A 20,951-nucleotide genomic window follows, 5' to 3' on the forward strand; every position below is an offset into this window, starting at 1 on the left:
TATAACTTATAGAAAGTTTATAAAAAATAGCACAATGAATTCAGTCAGTATAAGTTATTCTCATAACGATTGATATGTCAACTGGCCGATTTGTTTTAGAAATAAATAATGCCAAAAACGGGCGCGTCGAGCGCCACATGTGTTGCGAGTCATATGATGAAAGTATCATCTCAATGAAAAATAGACCTTAAGAAACACTGTTTTCCAAATCGAGAATCTTCAAAGAATATGTGGAATCTGCAAGTTTACTCTCGGAAAAAAATCCCGCGACTGGGTTTAAGATGTTTAAAATATAGTACATTTATTTGTATGAAGAAATAAGCTGGAGTGATCGGCTAGTTCCTTGGCTCATTGCTGGCGCTGGGCGCGCTTTATCAATATTTTTATTTGTGTTTGGAGAAAAATACAAATCATGACAATGATTTATAAGAAATAGTAATTATTTGTTTGTTTTTCCGTAAATAAAGTAACCGTAAAACATTATTATGGATAGTTAAATATGATAGTAAGTTGCGCATAATCGCTTCTATACACGGTTCGCCCCTGGTAACCCGTGAGTTAGTGGTTTACAAAAAAGAACATAAAAATAAACTTGTAGAACACAGTGTTTTTGTTCACGATACACAATATTTAGGATATGAATAATGACCGTAATCAGTGCAGACTAGATCTACGTTGAGCGAAGTGGCCGCGCAAGTCCTAAACTCCTTGAGCATATTGGTTTCCCTCTCCCTGTACATTCTCCACAGTGAAGGGTCTCTCTGTCTGGCCGCTTGGGACGACTCCTTCCCGTCGACAAAAGTCAGCTGGCTGAAGTTTGCCGAGCTGTTGAAGATACAAAAAATAAGAATTATAATCCATTTATTTATCTCGGTGCAAAGTAATTATTACAGAATATTGTTATCAAAATAACAACAATAATACGCGTATTCAGTAGCGCTTTCTCTATATTAATACATCTTCATACGCACGCCCGTCGATTATTCCGACTTTTGACATTTCCATCCCCAAATACTTGTTGGGTTTGTCCATGTCATGTCTTTCTCGGTCATCCTCTATTTCTGCATCCATCAACGTTCGCATTGTTAACCTTTTTATCAGTTCTTTCGCTGTCCATTCGTCCTGTTCAATCCAACGCAGAGCTTCTTTCTTGATTTTGTCGATAATGCTTATCTCAGCTTCACATAATATAGGGATCTCGACATTTGCGCATCTATCGTACATAGTTTTACCACACATTCGCCTGAGAGATCGCATTAAAAAATCACATGTTTAAATAAAATATACAACATATAATTACGGAATGTTTTTTTGTATATAGCACTGTATTTTGGCCATTAGTCACGTACTTATCTTTATGCTGCTGCAGGTTTATTCTGTCACGATTTCGTTTCGTAAGTTCGTTCGATCGTCACATATTTATCTTACTCTAACGCAATAAAAACCGTATTTTGCTCTCGTTTCCGCTCATATAGTACAAATGAATTAACAAAACGAATTAGTTACTGAATAGCCAGACTTTGTATTCAGGAAAGTATAAAAAATGTCAAGGCAGGCTGATTTAAAAAATATTTCATCACTAGCGTCATCTGTCCGCTATATTTTTAAAATGTTTTTTTTTTGTTTTGGGCATAGTCCCTCATGCACATAATAAGGGCTTCATATATGCATTAAATGCACCATATATCCATTACCCGTAATAAAGGCAAGTTGATCAGCCTTACACTTCAGGTGCCAGTCCAGTAAAAAGAAGCACTATGTTTTTAATCAATATTTAAATGGCATTTCCGGAGATAAATTCTAAGCATTGGCTGGTATGGCGGCCTCCGTGGTGTAGTGGTCAAGACGCTTGACTCACATACGGAAGGTTCCGGGTTCAATTCCCGATGAGAACACAAAAAAAAATTAAATGTTTTTTTTCTCAAGCCTGGGTGTTCTGTGATTTAATTCACCACTGTAATTGGGCCCCCTGGCCTGTTGTGGTGCAAAAAAAAGAAAAAAAAAAAAAGCATTCCTTCAAGTTTGATTTATCTGTAGGAAATTTGTATTGAAGAAGAGTGTCAAATAAACGATTTTCGTGATGTTTAAAGTTATATTTTGCGAAATGCTAGTTCTCTGACAGCCAACAATGGAATGAATTGTGCAACCAACTTCATGTAATATTTATAATATTCATGAAGATTGTCGACAATAATTAAATTAGTAAATTCATTAGATTATTTTCATCTCTAATTAGAACAAATAATGTTCATAATAACATATAATTGGAGAGAATAATTTGACAAGGAGCAAGTTCCGGCAAGTGGTTAGGGCAGGTACAAAATATTCCATGAAAGACAGAGCCTGCCCCGGCCTTTTCCTGGCTGCGGCCCTGTCTTTATGTTATATAATAAACACAATACCTAATTTTATTAATGGGGAAATATTCATTTTCATGCCCCGACCTGCAAAAAAGACCCTTGTTAAATCTTGACTCTTGAATACGAAATTAATACAAAATATAAATATACGAGGCATATCGAGAAAGTTATAGTACTGATTAGTTCTCGTGCTCTGAGATTTTTTTTTCAAAAGTTAGGGAGTAGGGAGTTAAGTAGTAGGGGATCTCCTGAACACAACAAGCACCGGCGACCCTCGTTAGTACCAAAACTTGCCTCGTAGTGTTTCTGTGAAAGATGTCAATAAGGAATCCCGCCAAGTGCAAAGTGTGCGCTGTAATAAGGTAAGGCAACTCGCGAGTTCCTTGAGCGGTTGAATTGGAACGTGAAAGTTTTTTGAGCTCCATTGTGACTAGTGATGAAACATGGGTGGCTCATTACTGCAGCATGGTACTGTGAGACCCTACAAAAGCTCAAAAAGCAATTCAAAACAAACGGAGGGAATGTTGACAAAGGGAGTATATTTTTTGCATGACAACGCCCGCCCGCACACGGCTAACGCCACAATACAGCGACAATATTGATAGTAAAATAAATGTTTACTGCCATTTGTATGTTTTGGATGTCGGCTTTACCCTGAGAAGTGGGAACCCGAGTAGCCTAGCTGGACCATCCGCATTCCAAACATTTACAAATTCCATATTAAAAATAAAACTGTCAGTTTTTGATTTTTACTGAAAACGTAATATGTCTACTGTGATCACCACATGATAAACTGATAATAACCACATCTATTTATTCAGTTAAAATACTCAAAGACACCGCATTTAGAAAAAAAACCGCATCATTACAGCATAGAATATTGAAGCGAGGGAGAACACTTCAAGCAGGTAAGTCGATTTCCATTAAATCAAGTAGCAATAAACGTCTTTAGTAATGTGTGTGTTGGTTGATCTTGTTAAACCATCTTTGATTAGTTCATGCGCTCTCTAGCTATCGAAAAAAACATTTTTTACGCCTCTCTCTCGCGTCATCACCTGGATTGAATATTGCAGTAAAGAATTATGAAAACCCAATGTTGGATATACAGATTTTTCTAGATTCCGTATGCTGTCTAGAAAAATCCAATTATAATGAGCCGGTACAAAATTTACCTATATTTTAGTTAAAAATTATTTCGAATTTTCAACTCAGAATGTGCCTTAATAGTTGTGTAAAATTTTTAACTTCTTTCGCAGAAAAAAATGGGAACTATCATGTACGCAGATAATTAAAGAACCACCCTACAAATGTAATTTTTTGTACGAAGTTTAGTTGACTATATTACTGAAAATTGGAAATCTTTCGCCGTAGTACCTACGTCAATTCACCGTTCTGCGAGTTCCTTTCCACTACTACACCTACGCTTTATTATTTGAGATAAATTATTTTGACTTTCGATTGAGGTAAGAAAATTATACCTCTAAGAAGCAAGGCCAAGTGCTTTACAATTGTTTGCTTTTGCGGCTTACTTAGTTTTGCGGCTTCTTTGGAACGTATCTACCCCCCTTTGTTTCGACAAATCAAATACTTAAGTAGCTGATAACTGGTTGAGAAAATTTATTGGTTTAATCAATGTGATAATAATCGAAAAATTACACACATATGTGAAATAGATATGTGGGATTCATAGTCTATTGATCAATGACACACTGACGTGCAATCATTTCACCTGAAATATAAATCAACGACCGATGAAGCGAGTCATAATTTTATTTTGAATTAAATACATTATACTCTGAAAGACTAACAGTATTTCACATAACGATGAGAGCAACGTCTTGCAGTACAATAACATCGTTCCTACCATGGAGACATAAAGAACAAAGGAACGTGGCCTATAAAGAGACCACATGGCGTGGTAACGAATAATCAGCTCAGTCAGCCCAAACAGCATGTAGTTTAAATGCAGCCAATTCAATTTCTCATCGCCTTAACACTCGCGCGACATAATCCAATTCATTATTTACTCGCCATGTAATAATAACACCCATCAAATATCAACCGTGCCTCTTCTGTCAATCTTCAACTGGGGTAGGAGCTCCAATCCTCAAAAATCTTATTCTTACAATGGTGACCCCACCATGATTCGATTTGTACCTAAATACATAAATAAATACAGAAGTTTGCTGCTGTAATAATATGTTTTATTGAGAAACGTATTTAAAACGAGAAATCTTTTAAAATTAAGCATATTTTCAAAATACGTTCCAACGTCATTGTATTTTTTTTAATCCACAGTTTTCATAGAACGTCTAGGAGAAAAAATTAAAGCCACAGTAAATAAGCCAGAAAAATTCGTGAAAATTGTTTTGGCTAAGAGCTTGTTCAGAAGGGGCAAATTCGCCGCGAAACGTTTCGCGCGAATTCATTCGCGCGTTAGCGAGATACTAGGCGCTAATACATCGCGTCCACAAGCATCGCGCGAATTAAAAAAAAAAAAATCTATGAAATACTGTCCAGTAAAATAAAATAAAAATTGCTGATTATTAGTAGCATAAAAAATACAGTAAATTTGTAATTTTGAATTCCCGCAAAAACGGTGATTCCATTGGCGTGGCCCCTATAATACGTCATTGATTCATGTTTATTTGTTCGTGGCCATTGAAATTTGTGCACAACAATATCACGAATCTTGACGTCATAACAACCAAGGCCAAACACGTCGCGTTTTTCTACGAACGTATTTTTGTTGAATTTCTTTTTACATTTATGTGTGAAAAAATTTCTCCACAATATCCACATTGATTTTGAAAATACAATTTACTATTTTAAATCCATTTCATATACTTTTATCGGTATTCGTAGTATTTGATATTTCCATTTCCATGGGACTACGGAAATGGAATATTGCTGTATCAATATTAAAGGTATACCTTTCCGGGAATTGTGTGCGGGACCTCAAGTATGGTAGGCGATCGTGCTAAACAATAGGCGACTTATCGTCATTTGATTTCCGTATTGAATTTTGCCCAAAAGTAGCTATCGGTACTCTTTTTCCATGTATACATTTCCAACACGAAAGATTACAACTAAAAAACAACTTTTTGGAATACTTTAAAACAATGAGATTATAAGTGTATAATATTTTCATATAAAATTTTTAAAAATGTTTGTAGTCTTACCTGTAACCCAGCATAGCACATACCGACGCTGGCGAAGATGTGTCCCAGTGCGCCACGCACGCTGGTAGCCATTTCTGTTCCTGGGGTCGGAATAGTTGGAGCTGTCCTCTTGCTACGTCTCCATTACTTTCGCTCAGTCTTACTATAAATTAAAATAACGGACACATGTATAAGTATCATTGCATTTGAACGGGGAAGACGAAATTCAGCATTTTTAAATATTTATAAATGTTCAAGTTACTTGGAGTTTGGATCTGTTGTGTGGAGCCCACAATACATAACATACATGGAAAAGATTGTAAATTTTCAACGAAATTTTAAAATATACCCAGATTATAAAAAAAACAATAAAACTCTTTGCACTTACAGCCAATCTACTAAACAAAAAATCTTTTTTTACCCTTAAAAAAAGACGCACAATATCTAAATTATATTATTACTTATGGTTAGGCGTTGTAAATAACTCACTATTATAAAATGGGAATAAAGTTGCGAAATAACTCAAATATAGCGCTTACTTTCAAAAGTGATATACATCACCATCGCACACGATCTCATAACTGTCTACATTTACCCCCTGTACACTCCTCTAAATTCGGACTGAGGTCACTTCTCTACATTGCCTCTACTCAATATAACCTCCTGCCTATTCACCTTAAATAAATATCTTACCAGTCTACAAATGGAAATCAAATAACACTAAAAAATCATCTCCTTAAATTATTTCTCGATAATCCTTGACCTATGTAAGTTAATGTTAAATAATATATTATAATTTGTTTTTTAAAAGGTCTGCGAGATATATCCAGAAAGTCACAAATAAACTATGTACAACAGGCAATTGACGTTGGGTCCCACCACATAGACAATTTCAATTCCTTTAAATATTTAGGTACTGAAATGACTAATGATAACAATTATAGTACCGAGATTGGAGCACGGCTATCGGCAGCAAACAGATGTTATTATGGCTTGTTTAAACATCTGGGATCCAAATTGCTCACTAGAAAAACTAAGACCATTATTTACAAAACTCTCCTCAGACTGGTCATTACATATGGAGCCGAATGCTGAGTTATGACTAAAAGATATGAAAATATGGTATTAGTATTCGAAAGAAAAATATTTAGGAAGATATTTGGTGCTGTCAACCAAAACGGAGTGTGGAGAAGAGGTTTAATCATGAATTAGAGGCACTGTATGGCGAACCCAACATTGCACAATTCATCAAAATAAGAAGATTACAATGGTTGGGTCATGTGCACAGAATGAATGATAACCGCACCCCAAAAAATATTATTTATACCACCCCGGAAGGCAGACGAAGCAGAGGCAGACCAAAATTAAGATGACTGGATAATTTCATTTATTTCATTTTCATTTATTTATTCAGATATTTAGAACATTACAGAAAAAGACCCAATTCATTCTAAATACAATAATAAATCACAAATTACAGTAGATAATTATGTTATTAAAATAATATAACAAAATGTAAAAAGAAAAATTAAATGTTAGAAAGTGCTTTCCTAAGGGAAGGCCCACTGTCGTGAAATATGTCGACATCCGAGGCGATGCGATTAAGTAGCAAGATTGCCCTACCAACCGGCATAACCATTGGCAGGTTGGTTCTGCATCGCGGTAGGTAAAACAATCGATGCTGTCTTTGTCGAAGATAGTTATCAGGTACGAACAGACCTACATCCATCAGAATTTCTGAGTTATGTATGCGACCACCGATCACCTGGAAAAAGTGAACACCCAAATGAACGTCCCTCCTCCTCCATAATGACTGATAGCCTAGCATTCCCAGTAAAAAGTCAGTTGGGAAGAGCCAAGGATAATATCCACACTCTTTAAGGTACAGATAGCGCAGAAATTTTTTCTGCACTCTCTCCACCATCAAAGAGTATCGAGTCTCATGTGGCGACCAAATAATGGAACTAAACTCCAAACGACTTCTTACCAAGGAATTATACAATGTCCTCAAAATCTGAGTGTTAGAAAAGATCTTGGCATTTCTAAGAACAAAACCAAGCATTTTAAGGGAGTCATTACATAGATTAACTATATGAAGATTAAAAGATAACTGAGCATCAAACAACACCCCGAGATCTCTGGACGTTGAAACCCTTTCAAGTCTTACTCCGTCCATGAGATAACGATAGTATATTGTTTTGGATGCTCTTGTGTATGCCATTACAAAACATTTGGAAACATTGAAGAACAATTTGTTTTGTTTGCTCCATTGAATTATATTTTGAATGTCACACTGAAGTTTAATACAATCAGAAGAAGTCAGTATTTCACAAAAAATTTTTAGGTCGTCAGCAAATAAGAGAAAATTACAAAATTTTATGACTTTACCAATATCATTTATAAAGATTAAAAATAACAATGGTCCCAAATTAGATCCTTGAGGAACCCCTGAAGAGGTATTAAATGTTTCAGATTGATACAGTCCATATGACACATATTGCTTACGATCTGTAAGATAATTTGTGAATAGCTTCAGAAGAATGTCGCTAAAGCCAATCCTCTGAAGTTTCAGAAGCAAAAGTTGGTGATCTACCTTATCAAACGCTTTGGAAAAATCGTTGTACGAACAGTCTACTTGAGCACCTTTGTCGAGTGACTTAGTGACAAAATTCGTAAACACCATCAAATTTGTATTGGTTGAACGCCCAGGCCGAAATCCATGTTGTTCGTTTGATATGAATGGTTCTAATTGGGGATAGACAAAATGATATATCAACCATTCAAATGCCTTAAATAATGTGGAAAGTGACATAAGAGCGATTGGCCTGACGAACTGGATAAAAGCCGAGAGGTGCAGGAACGAATGGAGACAAATTCTGGAGGAGGCTAGGGCACACAATGGGCTGTAGCGCCACTGATGATGATGAAATGTATTTTTATCTGATAATCTTTAATTGTATCCCAGAATGAGTTTGCTAACTCATAGGAATTATGTTTTGTACATTTTTGTATTTTGAAATAAAAAAATATTTAAAAAAAGGGGTTCGAATCTCGAGGATGAGTCCACGACACTAGCGACAGGACCACAACCCGGTTTATTAAATGTATCTGCGTACACGAATTAGTTTAAAAAAAACAGACCGTCAATAATTTTGATAATTATTTATAACAATACTAACTAAGGTATATTTTAATGATTTATTGATTAAGTATTGAAAATTACGTTCATCGCTTTGTTAAATTATTGGGAATGTAAATTGATGAAACATTTGGAAAAGACTTAAATGGGTAAAAACTGAAGACAACTTACTATGTAACTTTCTGCGAAATGTGAAAAAATCGCAATCCTGAAATTACCTCAAAGTTATAAGACTAATGAGACTGCTAATTAAAAGTTGGGGAAGTTTCTGGGCGATAAATAAGGAGAACTTTAATCGAACCATACTGGATAGAAACAAAACTCAAGTAGTCTCATCTCGTGTATATTTATTTTGTGGCTTAATAAAATAAACAAAGACGTTTAATGCGAAATAGGACTTGGAAAGTTTAAATACGAACTTACAAGAGCAAAACATCTCTAAACCCGCAATTAAGTTTTACATCGACTGGTAAATAGTCAACATTTAATAAAACCTTATAAAGTTGTGTACATATAAAGCCATTTTAATGACGAGCGGCTTTTTAAAAAAGCAGGGTTGCCATAAAGTGTAATTAAGCGTATTAAATTAGTTTACCACCCGGAAATAATGAAATGAATCAGTAACGGCCGGTAGCCGACCGAAACTGTACGTTACTCGCTCGAAAAATGAACAGGGGAGAGTCTGCGGGCAACAAAAGACAATATAAAACATTTCGTATCATCATCATAATTATTCCCCTTTCCGCATAGGGCACCGCATTAGTAAACCAAATGCAGCGTGTTTCAATTATCTGTTACATGAAGGTAAGGTGATCCGTCCTACACGTCAGCTGCCAGTTTCAGTTTGAACCACCTTTAAAATTATTTTACGACCGTCCAAAATAAAATGTTAAAATTAGACAACCTAGAAATCTTAGAAATTAAAAAAGCGATTCATAATAAGAAAACAATAATTAATAACCAAATAAACAATATTTCTTTTAGTCCTCTCCTGTCTTACTTCGAAAATAATGATATCAAATTACCACCCGTGTAAGGAAAACACGCCTTGATTTATTGGGTCCACGTGTAGTATTACGCGAACACGATAAAAAAAGGAATAAATTCATTAGTTACGTAAACCTTGACGAAGAAGCTTAATTGCTTTGAAACCGGTCGGTGGAAAATAAAAATTAGTGGTTAAAAACAAAGTTGTTTTATTTATTTTATTACATCTTCATACAATTTAAAATGAAATCTATCATATAATACCTGATAAATATAATACATAATACCTAACTTAATTCGATATTTATTTAATGGAAAGTTTATGGTCTCATGGGCTAGTATTCTAAACGAAATTATAGCGCGGTATAGCGCGTTTTTACGTACTAAATACGCATTATAGCGCGCTGTAAACGCGTTCGGAATACCAGCCCTGGTAGTGTTACGGATTCATGAATCGGAGGTCCGAAGGGCTACCCTCTACAACTAGGTTATCTTCGCCATTTTCTGACCATTTAAAAAAATATTTCACAAGAACATAAATATTTATTTTTACAAGGAAAATAAAATATTGAAATGTGTTATAGATTTAATATGGCAAACTTTTGAAAGAAAATATCTGCGTGGGAGAACTTCACAGATTAATCCACTAGACACTTGATTATGTCTCCTTAGCATAGTTTACTGTTCCAAGTGTCGCATTCAAAAGGTAAGTAGACTCTCCCTAAAGTTAAGCGCCTTGTGTAATATTGTGTATAAGCTATAAGAGGGTTATAAAAATAAATAAAAGTATGAAAGTGAGATTTCGTGGAAATAAAACGTTTTCGCTAACATTCTTAATTCCTTTGGCTATAGCTGAAATTTCCATATTAAAGCTGCATAAGAAATATAATTACGCTCGAGTTAAATAACCATTAGCCGCTTTCTCGAGACTGTAAACGGAATTGTTTATGCTCCGAGCTTATAACTGGAAAATTCTTTCATAATTCTGAGAATAAATCCCTCTTACTTTCGGGAATTAAATTAAATTCAAAACTCTATTTAAACATCGTAAAACTAACTGTAGAGGAATATTCCATTAAGCGGGACCAACGTTTGGTGTACCCATGAATAAATTTCACTAGCGTTTTTGTTTTTGTAATATTGTGAGGAAATGAATGTATTAATGTCCGCCATAAATATCACCATACTGGCTAACTATAAAGAGACACATTTTTAAATTTTATGTTACCCGTTTATGTATAAAATTAATTTCTTGTTATTTTACTAATACGTATTTATGTAAATGCAATATGAGCATGATTGTACCTACATAAATGCGCAATTCGACGCAGCAAAATTAAAAGGTTTTTAAGAAAAAATATTTCTGACGTATTGACGTGTTGTACTCGTAGAAATTTCGTAAAAAATAAATATCATTTCGTTTATATATTGGTTTTGACACTTGACACACATGTACAATTTTTATGCGTAGGAGGGTATATTGCCTTAAGGCGATTTCTTCCTACCTACCCAAACGTTTGATGTGAAAAACTACACGGTATTTCTTTATATTTTTCTCTTGATTCTATCAATTATTTGAAGCAAAAGGTATTGCAAGGTGTTTAAAATTATTGTAAATTATTCAAGATTTGAATATGATACGTGGAAACATTTTTGTCCAGTTTTAAATCGATGCGTCATGTTTTATTAAATACTCTAAGCATTTGTATGGCATCGACGGGCGGCATGGAGATAAGTTAATCTAAATTGGCACCGCCGATAACGGTGTTCTAACAGCCGCAGCCATGTGTAAATAAACAAGACATACCGCGCATCCTTATGCGCGATGGTGATTTCTCAACCAGCTTCTTCCACCCTGTATACGTACCTTGTCCAGAAATCACCCTTAACATCGCTCGTCCGCGAAATTCGGGTTTCCGAAATATCGGCAAATCTGTTGGCGCATGTAGGCGTTTGCTGTTCAAACAGAAGTGTGGGATCTGACTTTCCCGCGCTCCGTAAACATTTACCGTTCGTATATTTTTATGCGCAAAACTTTTTCAATATTCGGCTCAAGATGAGAAAACGACGGATAAGTTTATAAATTGATATCTTGATAATGGATCTATGCATATAAATCTTCCTCTCAGCCATTTTACGCCACACCTAACTTATATGGATCGGGTCGAGAAATAAGTTCTCGAGTAATGTTGCAATAACGTTGTTCGATATCGAAACCGTATCTAATTTTTTACTACCAAGAGTTTTTCTGCGTTAAAAAATAATACGTATAATTTCAAATTTGTTGCAACAGGGCGGTAAACAATTTCCGAGAAGAGAAAATGGAAGTCTAGGCATTTACAAGGCTTATAGCCTGTCATTGGCTGTTTAATTTTTTTTTTTTTTTTATTATTTTTATTTCACAGTTTAAGTGGCAACTTTCCATACTGTGTAACATTCACCATTCTGCCTATGTTTAAACATCCACATTTACCCAACTCTTCCATCTTTTGACTTTTGTGAAGTAAAAGAGCTGAAACCTTTATGATGTGGGTGAGTTTCATCTGGCTGAACCAATTCACCTACTAGGCAACGCCTGAAAATAAGAATTTGGACTTACTCAAAACATTGTTGACGTATTATTTCATTTCAGGGTTTTGAAATAAAATAGCGTTATGCAGATGTGATTTGAATGGTTATTACAAATTAGATAAACCGTCGATAGATGTGATGATTTTATTCATAATTTTAAGTAAATTGTTAAGATACACAAAATACAGGGCTATTATTTATCCAGTTTTATTTTTATATCTCAACTGCTACCGATTATGTTGTATAAATAAATATGAAGGTACATTTACATTGAATAGTGGAGTTCAAAGATTGAACCCTGAGGTACGACGTACGACCATGTACCTACCACGCAGCGCCGCTCTCCGCAGTTTGCCTCGCGGACGATCTCGATCAGTTCAGTTCATCTAGCTGTGAGGTGAAATTAAAGTTAACAGACACTTACAGCAGTTCCTCTCATCTTGCCCCCACGGACAGTCGACCTTCCCGTCACAGACGTGGCTCTGCGCCATGCAGCGCCGCTCCCCGCAGTGGATGGTCCCTCGGCCGCAGCTCTTGCAGTTTAGCTCGTCAGTCTGGTCCAGGCAGTCCACGTGGCCGTCACAGCGCCAGTCTGCGGGGATGCAGCGCTTCGTGTCGCACTGGAAGCCCGTAGGACAGACTGGAAAAAACAAATATCAGTATTCATTTGACCTTTTTAGTTTAAATCGCCACATCTCGTTCGAATCATTGTGTAGCGAATCCAGCATAAATTGGATGGAATCAATGCTTCCGTGAAAGTTTGACATCTAAACAACCAGTATCTATTTTTTTATAATATAATATAATAAAAACTGCTACAAGTTAACTAATATTTTTCATAACCAGAGAGTTTTTAATTTGTTTGTTGTTAATCGTGGCAATGTGGTTAGTTCATTGTTCATTTAATAATAACTTCTAAAAAATTTTGCCAAACCCACACATAACCTTTCCCTACGCAGTTGTGCGCTAAGAGATGTAAAAATCATTGCGCTCCATCTAATTCTGGAATAAGGAACTGCGTAAGTCAGTTGATTCATATGAGGCGGTTCTCCAGTACTGAATTCACACGTCCGCGCACGCGCAAATTGAGATTTTACAAGCTCTGTGGAAGCAGTTCTACCAAACCAATCCATGCTTATTTTTCAAATAAAGTGACTGATTTATAACAAATTTAGCACTTAAATCGGTTCACACGATGTTATTATGATACTAAACTATGAAATATGACTCTTTTGGGGTGAAATTATGGCATGAAATCGCCTTTCAGTTTATTTCAAAGCACTTAACTCTAATGACTGTAATGGTAGTAGGTTTATATTTTACCTATATACCTAGTACCGAGTGACTGCTCCCCTATTCGGAAACCTCACCGCACGCCCCTGGTACCCAGCCAGTTTCCAATCATGAGGGGTATTATTATACTATTTGCAGTGAATCATCAAGGTTTATTACATGACGGCAAGATGATCAGTTTACAAATCAGATGTCCGGTAAGTTAATTATTAAAACTATGTATGGTATTATAGTTAGCAATGGTTTAAAAACCGTCTTTGTTACTATTATCGGAAATAGAATCCTGGATTTATGCATAAAAGTCAAATGAGTTAACCATTACACCGCGTGGGAGACATACTGTATATGGTAAGTAGTATTTGAAATTACGAAATAATTTTATCAAAATAAAATAAAAATTCCTAGAGAAAAAATAAGATTTCCTTGTACGTATAAGTCCAAAGTCCTTTTAAAGGCGAATTCAGCCCCTTTGAGTGGCACTTGTCCGCATCACTTTTCTCGGGTGGATACATAAAATATAATCTTCAACATAAACCCTTGTAACTTTCATAGGTATCAATTAAATATATTAGCGTACTTATTTAGTTGTTTATGGAAGCAAAAAGGCTACCGGTGTAATTTCAGATTTATTTTACTATCCCCAAGAAATAAAAACGACGCCTTGGCCTACTTTTAATACTGTATGATCAATCTAAGTAGTTTTCTTAGAAAAAAAGACATGCATTTAAGCAGTGTGTGGAAGAAAACTCAGAAAGGCAAACAATTAATATCATACGGTACGTGCACAACTGTCAAATTTTTCAAATAAACATTTTGTTGGTTGCATCGTAGATGCTCAAGACAAAACAATACCGGCTTTTGCATCAAAATTATTAGAATGTGCAAAAAACATTAAAAACGCAAAAGTGTTTGTTAAATTTCGAGTAAATATGAAATTTCGAAACATTATTTTGTCGCCGATAAATAAAAAGCAGAATAATAAGTAAATGGGCGCTTGGGTGATTTGAAAATTTGAATATTTTACCTTGGCTCTTTAGAGACATTATGAAGCGTTCTTATCTTAGTTATTACACAGTCGGATGAATATATTACATAGTCTTTGAGTCGATGTTCGCGATCTTCAGCGAAGAGAGAATGATTAATTAGAAGATAAAGATAGTTGTAGAAGAGAAATTATGAAAATACCTGGTTTCTGTGCTCTGAGTCTTGCCTCTCGTACTTCTCTGTATCCCAGGCACACGTCAGTGTCCGTAGATTCGGGAAAGAAGTCACACTGCAGATAGTCGGGCATCGTCAGGCCAAATACGTCCAAGAAGAAGCCGCAACGTCTCATAGTTTCTATACGAAGAAAAGGAGAACTTTATTCAAAATTACAGAAAACGCACGCACAATAGGGAAATATCACCTTTTTTTATTTAATTTTTTAAAGTAATAAAGGTCTATAGTATTATCTATAGTGAGTTGAAAAAAAATCGTCAGCTGCATAGTGGAGGGAAATTATGCGTCAGCTGATCGCATGAAATTTTGAAAAAACACGTTAAATAAAACTAGGTGATTGTTAACATAGTTAAAAGTACGAAAACAACAATCAGCTGCGTAGGTAGTGGTGGAAAGTAGGGGAGAGCGGGAGAACTGGAGTCTACTAAAGGAAAATGTTGATAAAAACCACATCAGTTTACTTTGTTGTCATTTTTTATTAGTAACTTAAGCCTCGTTTATTTTACTATCTTTTCATCACAGTTTAAATCAACTACAGCTATGCATTAAGGTACAATAAAGATTAATAAAACAATCAATCGCTCCCATTGCCTCATATAGGCGGGAAATGAGAGCCCATTTAACGCTCATATGGCAAATGCGAGCTATAATTTTTACTTCTCCCAAAAATAAAGCTTAACATAAATATGAACAGTAAAATTTGTATTTTAATTAATTTATAATTTTTTTCTCTGTACCCTTTCTAGGTCGTTTACATGTATTTTATATTGGTGATTCCATATAATTAACTAACTTCTGTTCTGTTTTATATAAAATTGATAATGTTTTTGAAGTCGTTAGACATTCGCATTAATAACTTTAGCATTTTGTATGCCTTATTAATAATTTCATTAGTGTGAATATCGAATACAAGCTTGGGATCTAAAACTATTCCTTGGTATTTAATGACGTTCTTCCTTGGAATCATTAGATTCATTAAAGCATACTGGAAATATAAAGTATTATGTTTGCGCGAGAAAGATTATTAGTTTCAGATTTGTTGGTTGATAAAAAAATACCGTAATATTATTCAATTAATAACCTTGAAAATGATTTATCGGATTCGAGCTTTCAATATAAATAACAAAATGGCTTCTTCTGGTGAACTTAATCCGGGTAACAATTTATTTATTTATTCAGGTCACAAAATAAAAATAAACATTTACGCTACAAACAAGTCGGGATATTTGTTTCCTAAACGAATAATACAACAAACCAGTTGATAGGTAATTTGAAAGAATAAAGAACTTCCAATGAAAATGCCTTTAATTCATGAAAACAATGAAAACGATATTATTTTTAATAAGGGGATCAATAATTTAATTCAATTCCATTGTTCCTAAAAGGTCGGAAGAAAATTAAAGAATTGACCAGATTTTTATTATTTATACAATTAACTGAAGACACTTGATTGTTTTCTGCACAAATGGTTCTGACTGAAGGGAGGGATGGTGGATACTTGAAATTCATTAAACGGTGAAAATTGAAATCATGAAATCAACGCCACTAAACTGATATATTGATATCGACCGTGTTCGGAAAAAAGAAAGTAACCCACATTATTAAAATAAATTTACGGTTTTTGCATAAAACGTTCATCCTTAGTATACACTCTAGAAAAAAAATTAAACGGGAATTAAAAAATATTTTTGGTGAAAAAAATAGTCAATAATGTTTGGATAATTTATATAGCGCCATTTTTGTGAAAATCACCTCAATGTGCTGGACATCCGATTATTCGGCCTAGAGCTCGCCAAATATTTGATATCCGGTTAAAAACAGTTTCCGTTCTATCTCTAGTTTTTACCCGATTTCCTGCATTTATTTCTCATGGGATTTTCTTCTCTATAAGCATCGACCTATTAATACACATAGACGCGCCCTGTGCTCTCAAAAATTATGTCACTAAACTGACACTTGAACGCTAAGTGATGCCTATGCATGTAGAATTACGTAATTTTTCCAAAAAGCGTGGTAAAATACCGTAATTTTTAGGTAAAGACTTTTCATTATTTTTTGTTTACTTAGTTTATCTTACCTTATACCCACAGTTTTAGCTTTATTCGAAGAAATATGTTAGTTGACGTAAAAAAACTGATTACTGACGTCATCTTTATAAATTGCGAACTAAAAATCTTTTAATTTTTTTTTTGCTTCTTTTTAAAAAGTGATTTTTTTTTTTAGAATTATATTTCAAGGTATTAATGATATGTTGTGTGATACAATCGATTCCCTCAAAAAACTTAGAATATTATGACAGCCGTGCAGTGGTGGCCACAAACATAGCTAATGCATAAAAAAGCTGTTTTGATGTGAAAAAGTTGAGGTTTTGAAGGTATCATTTACGCGAATATCTTACAAATTATAAAAATTAGGACCTATAAACCAATTTTAGGGAGAAATTTAAAAGGTTAGGCAGACTAATTAAAACAACATTTTTGCTTAAAAATTACTTTACTTGTATGCGTTCAAAATGATAACTTAGTTCAATTCTAAGATTTTTTTGTACATGCAAGAATCAAATTGAGGGGATCTTTTAAACAATGGCCGTTGACAATGGCCGCCGCGCGCGGTGCAACGGCATTTTGATAAAATCTATTTGATGTTCAAATGTGTATCTTGGAAATTATTGGTACTTGGAAAAAAATAATTACGATTTATTAGTAAATTTGATTTTATCAGACTTTTGTATATTTTTTTCTTTAAAATCTATAGGGACGCAATTATACGCAAAAAACTAAATGATTTTTTCAAAATCGCGGCATGAGCGGTGGTCGCTCAAGGTCACAAACGTAAAGTTGTAATAAAGGCGCTATATCCACCGATCCTGTTAAGTTTTAAAATATCATAACCATTTTTAAAAAGAAGTGAAAAAGTACAGAACGAATGACCCTGAACGTCTCATACTGATAATAAATCTCGACAACCACTCGATGGATCTAAACCTGGTGTTCACAGTCATGTAACGTGTCCTAGAACACAGCTACTCGTATTTGTTATATCTTAGAAAAATAAAAATAAGTACGTCATATGTGTTTTTTTTACAATAAAATACCGTATTTTACCAAATTCGGTAAAATTACCTTAAAATATCTGGGTAATTTTAGCGCCTTACATCTCTAGTGATGCCCAACGCGTATTAAGTTGTTCTTTGACCGCTAGCTGGGTATAAGGTGAACTTGACGTTTAGAATCAAAACCAAAATGCTTACTTGTGCCGAGAAAGCGCATAAAACCGTTCGGATAAACATTGCGAATAGAATGACGTAACTTTTCATTAAGAAGTATTTATTTATAAGTGATTAACAATATAAAAATTAACTAACATTTAGATATAAGTGTTATTTATTTTGAATGTCAAACTTGCGGCACAATACTGAAGCTCTTATTTCTTACAAAAAATATAATAAACGAAAGTTAATATTATTTTAGCTATTCTTAAAACACAGTAAAAATAGATGAATGGTTGAGGAAAGAATCTGAGTGAGATCCATAAAAAACGAATGTTGTTGCAAAACATTGAAATACAGACATACTTTTGTATTCTTACGGTTTTTGAAGCATATGTAGTCTCCCCAAATGCAGCCTTGATATAAATAAACAAACTCGGTCACTATTTCAAAAAAATATTTTACTCTATCTATGTGTATTAGAAGGTCGATGTGTACAAGATATTATTGTTTACTTTTACGTTACATAAATTATTTTATTTGATAACAAACCTTTAAAATAGAATGGCAAGTAGACGAATGTGAGCATTTTGACACCACCGTTCGCGTTCAACCGACGGAATAAACCTGTCAAAGCTGCTCGCGATATTTGCGCGGTGTACGATGAATATTTAATGGATGAAAGAACAGCTCATCGATGTTTTTTTGCAATTCAAAGACGGTAATTTCGACCTGGGTACGTACTCTGATGGGAAGTTAAAATTTATCTTCAATTTATCTACCAAGTAAAATAAGTTTTCTGTATAAAAAATAAAATATGTTTGCAATTTTTTTTTCTAAACATGTTCAATTATAGGTTACCGATGAATATACCCTAAATGTTCATGCTTATATACTCATTTTCGTACACATATATCGATTACTCTTTATAGACAATCGAAGATAACTCTGTGAACTTTCCATTATAATCGGGGCCCTGAACGACATGGAGCGTTCGGGACGACCATTGGACTTTGATGAAGACCGCTCAAACCATATTATTCATGAGGCTTTCCTTCAAACCACCGCATCGCAGAATTGGCTGAGCAGATAAATTGTAGTCACATGACTGTATTCCGCCATCTTAAATCACTGGGAAAAGTCTAGAAATTCGTCGCTTAAATATAATTGAAATGTTTGGTTTAATCGTAAGAACGCAAATATCTAGTTTTGTCAACAAAACGATATGTATTACTTGTAAAAATTTTTCATCTTCTGTATTTATGTCTTTGTACAATTTCTACGTGCATAATTCTACGGTCCGCGTGCTTGTGCTTTTCAATAGCTACATGGTTCCAAAAACACAAGCTAAAATGTCAGGTGATGGGCACCGCATAAAACAGTTTGTTTTCTCTTATCGATTACATCTACAGCGGTGCTATTTTTTATGCAGTGGATTAAATATTCGCTTAAGGTGTTTCGGTAGCGGGTTGTGCAGTGTATTATTAACTCGCTCGAGCGCCGCGACGGCGACGTGTAAAACGAGCTTGCAAAAGTTATTTTCACGGCGAGATTTATCATTTCTTTTGAAAATTTCCTGAACGAATAACAAAAGGAAATTTATGTTTTGGAGGAAATTTCGGTGTATAAATTTAAAGAAATAATGGTTGCCATGAAACCTATCATATTACGGAACACGTTTCAAAAGAAATAATTATAATTTATTTGATGTTTTTCACTACAATACGAGTTTATCGAGTTAATGAATAAAAGCATAAAAATTGTTAGGGAGGAAATGTCTATTTAACATAATTGCCTACAATTTAAATAATCTTTCCGTTTCGTCGTGTCCAACATCGTCAGACTGGTCCCCACCAGGCTAAACAAATTTCTTTGTTATATACAAGTGCAAGCAGGGTTTGCAAACCATTTGATATAATTATCGGAATAAAAGTGTTAAAGTTAAAATAATTTAAGTTTAAAGTAATAACAATTGTATGAATTTATGCATGTTGTTTTAATTTATTTATTTATTTATTCATTTATTATTTATTTTGTTCATTAACGCCCAAAAGGCATTTACAAAAAATAAAAATGAAATACATGCTAACATACTAAACAATAAACCCGAATATACAGAAAAAATATGTGAAATTAGTTAAAAAGGATACAATAAAAAGTTTTACAAAGAAAAAAAAAAACAATAATAACAAAGGTATGCAAGAAAAACAGTAAGTACTCGTATATAAACAAAAAATGCAAAGATATAAGCTTATGAAATAAATTCTGTAAAGCAAACAATAAATAAAGTGTTACGGTAAGCAAGAAAGACATTTTTAAGTTAAATTAATAAACAAGCAAGCATATATTTTCACGAAAAAATAAGAAATAAAAATATGTATCTATGAAATGCGAATACTACAATGCAATTTGATATAATAGTAAAAAATAAAAAAACAAGTATATGGCAATAAAAATAAACATAGGGTTTTTTCTTAATTTATGGAATTGAATTGTCAAAAATAGTTTGACGAGCGGCTACAAATTAACTTAGTATTGTGGACGTATAAGATGGTAAAGAATTGGACACAATGTCTGCAGCCGTTCCATAAGTGTTACCTAACCTATGCAGTCTTCATGTGGACCAAGTTTTTGGAACTACATCGTAGATGATGTCCTTCAGAAGGATTTAGGCCGTGAAGTCGAACTGATTGCATTCGCAGATGACCTCCTGTTAATAGTTGTAGAAGACAAAATAAATGAACTCGTAAAGAAAACGGAAGATGCTCTAGAGATTATAACAAAATGGGGATTAAAAGCCAAACTAAATTTCACTGAAGAAAAAACAAATGGAATGTTCATTTCTAGAAGAAAAGACCAGCAGCCCATCATCCACGTGAATGGAGTCCGGTTGGAATTCGTCGATCATTTTAAGGTTTTAGGTATAACCATAGACCGCCACCTGAATTGGTCTAAACATATTGAAAATGTTTGCAAAAAAGCTGCGGCTGTTACAAACAAACTTGTTCAGGCCG

The 20,951-nt window shown here is 34.2% G+C and overlaps 1 protein-coding gene across 1 annotated transcript in view; it reads right to left on the reverse strand.

The window, feature by feature from the left end:
* LOC148270923 (atrial natriuretic peptide-converting enzyme-like) overlaps positions 1-20,951 on the reverse strand; it is a 103,042-nt gene that overhangs the window by 5,881 nt on the left and 76,210 nt on the right. The window contains exons 8-11 of the mRNA XM_088242038.1: positions 14,697-14,849; positions 12,643-12,858; positions 5,543-5,684; positions 650-825 (exon numbers count right to left, since the gene is read on the reverse strand). Of these exons, the coding sequence (XP_088098164.1) occupies positions 650-825; positions 5,543-5,684; positions 12,643-12,858; positions 14,697-14,849 (687 nt within the window). The remainder of the gene's footprint in view (positions 1-649; positions 826-5,542; positions 5,685-12,642; positions 12,859-14,696; positions 14,850-20,951) is intronic.

Source organism: Micrasema longulum, unplaced genomic scaffold (genome assembly GCF_059751315.1).
Source record: "Micrasema longulum isolate JH-2025_06_02 unplaced genomic scaffold, ASM5975131v1 h1tg003256l, whole genome shotgun sequence".
NCBI classification, from domain to species: Eukaryota; Metazoa; Arthropoda; class Insecta; order Trichoptera; family Brachycentridae; genus Micrasema; species Micrasema longulum.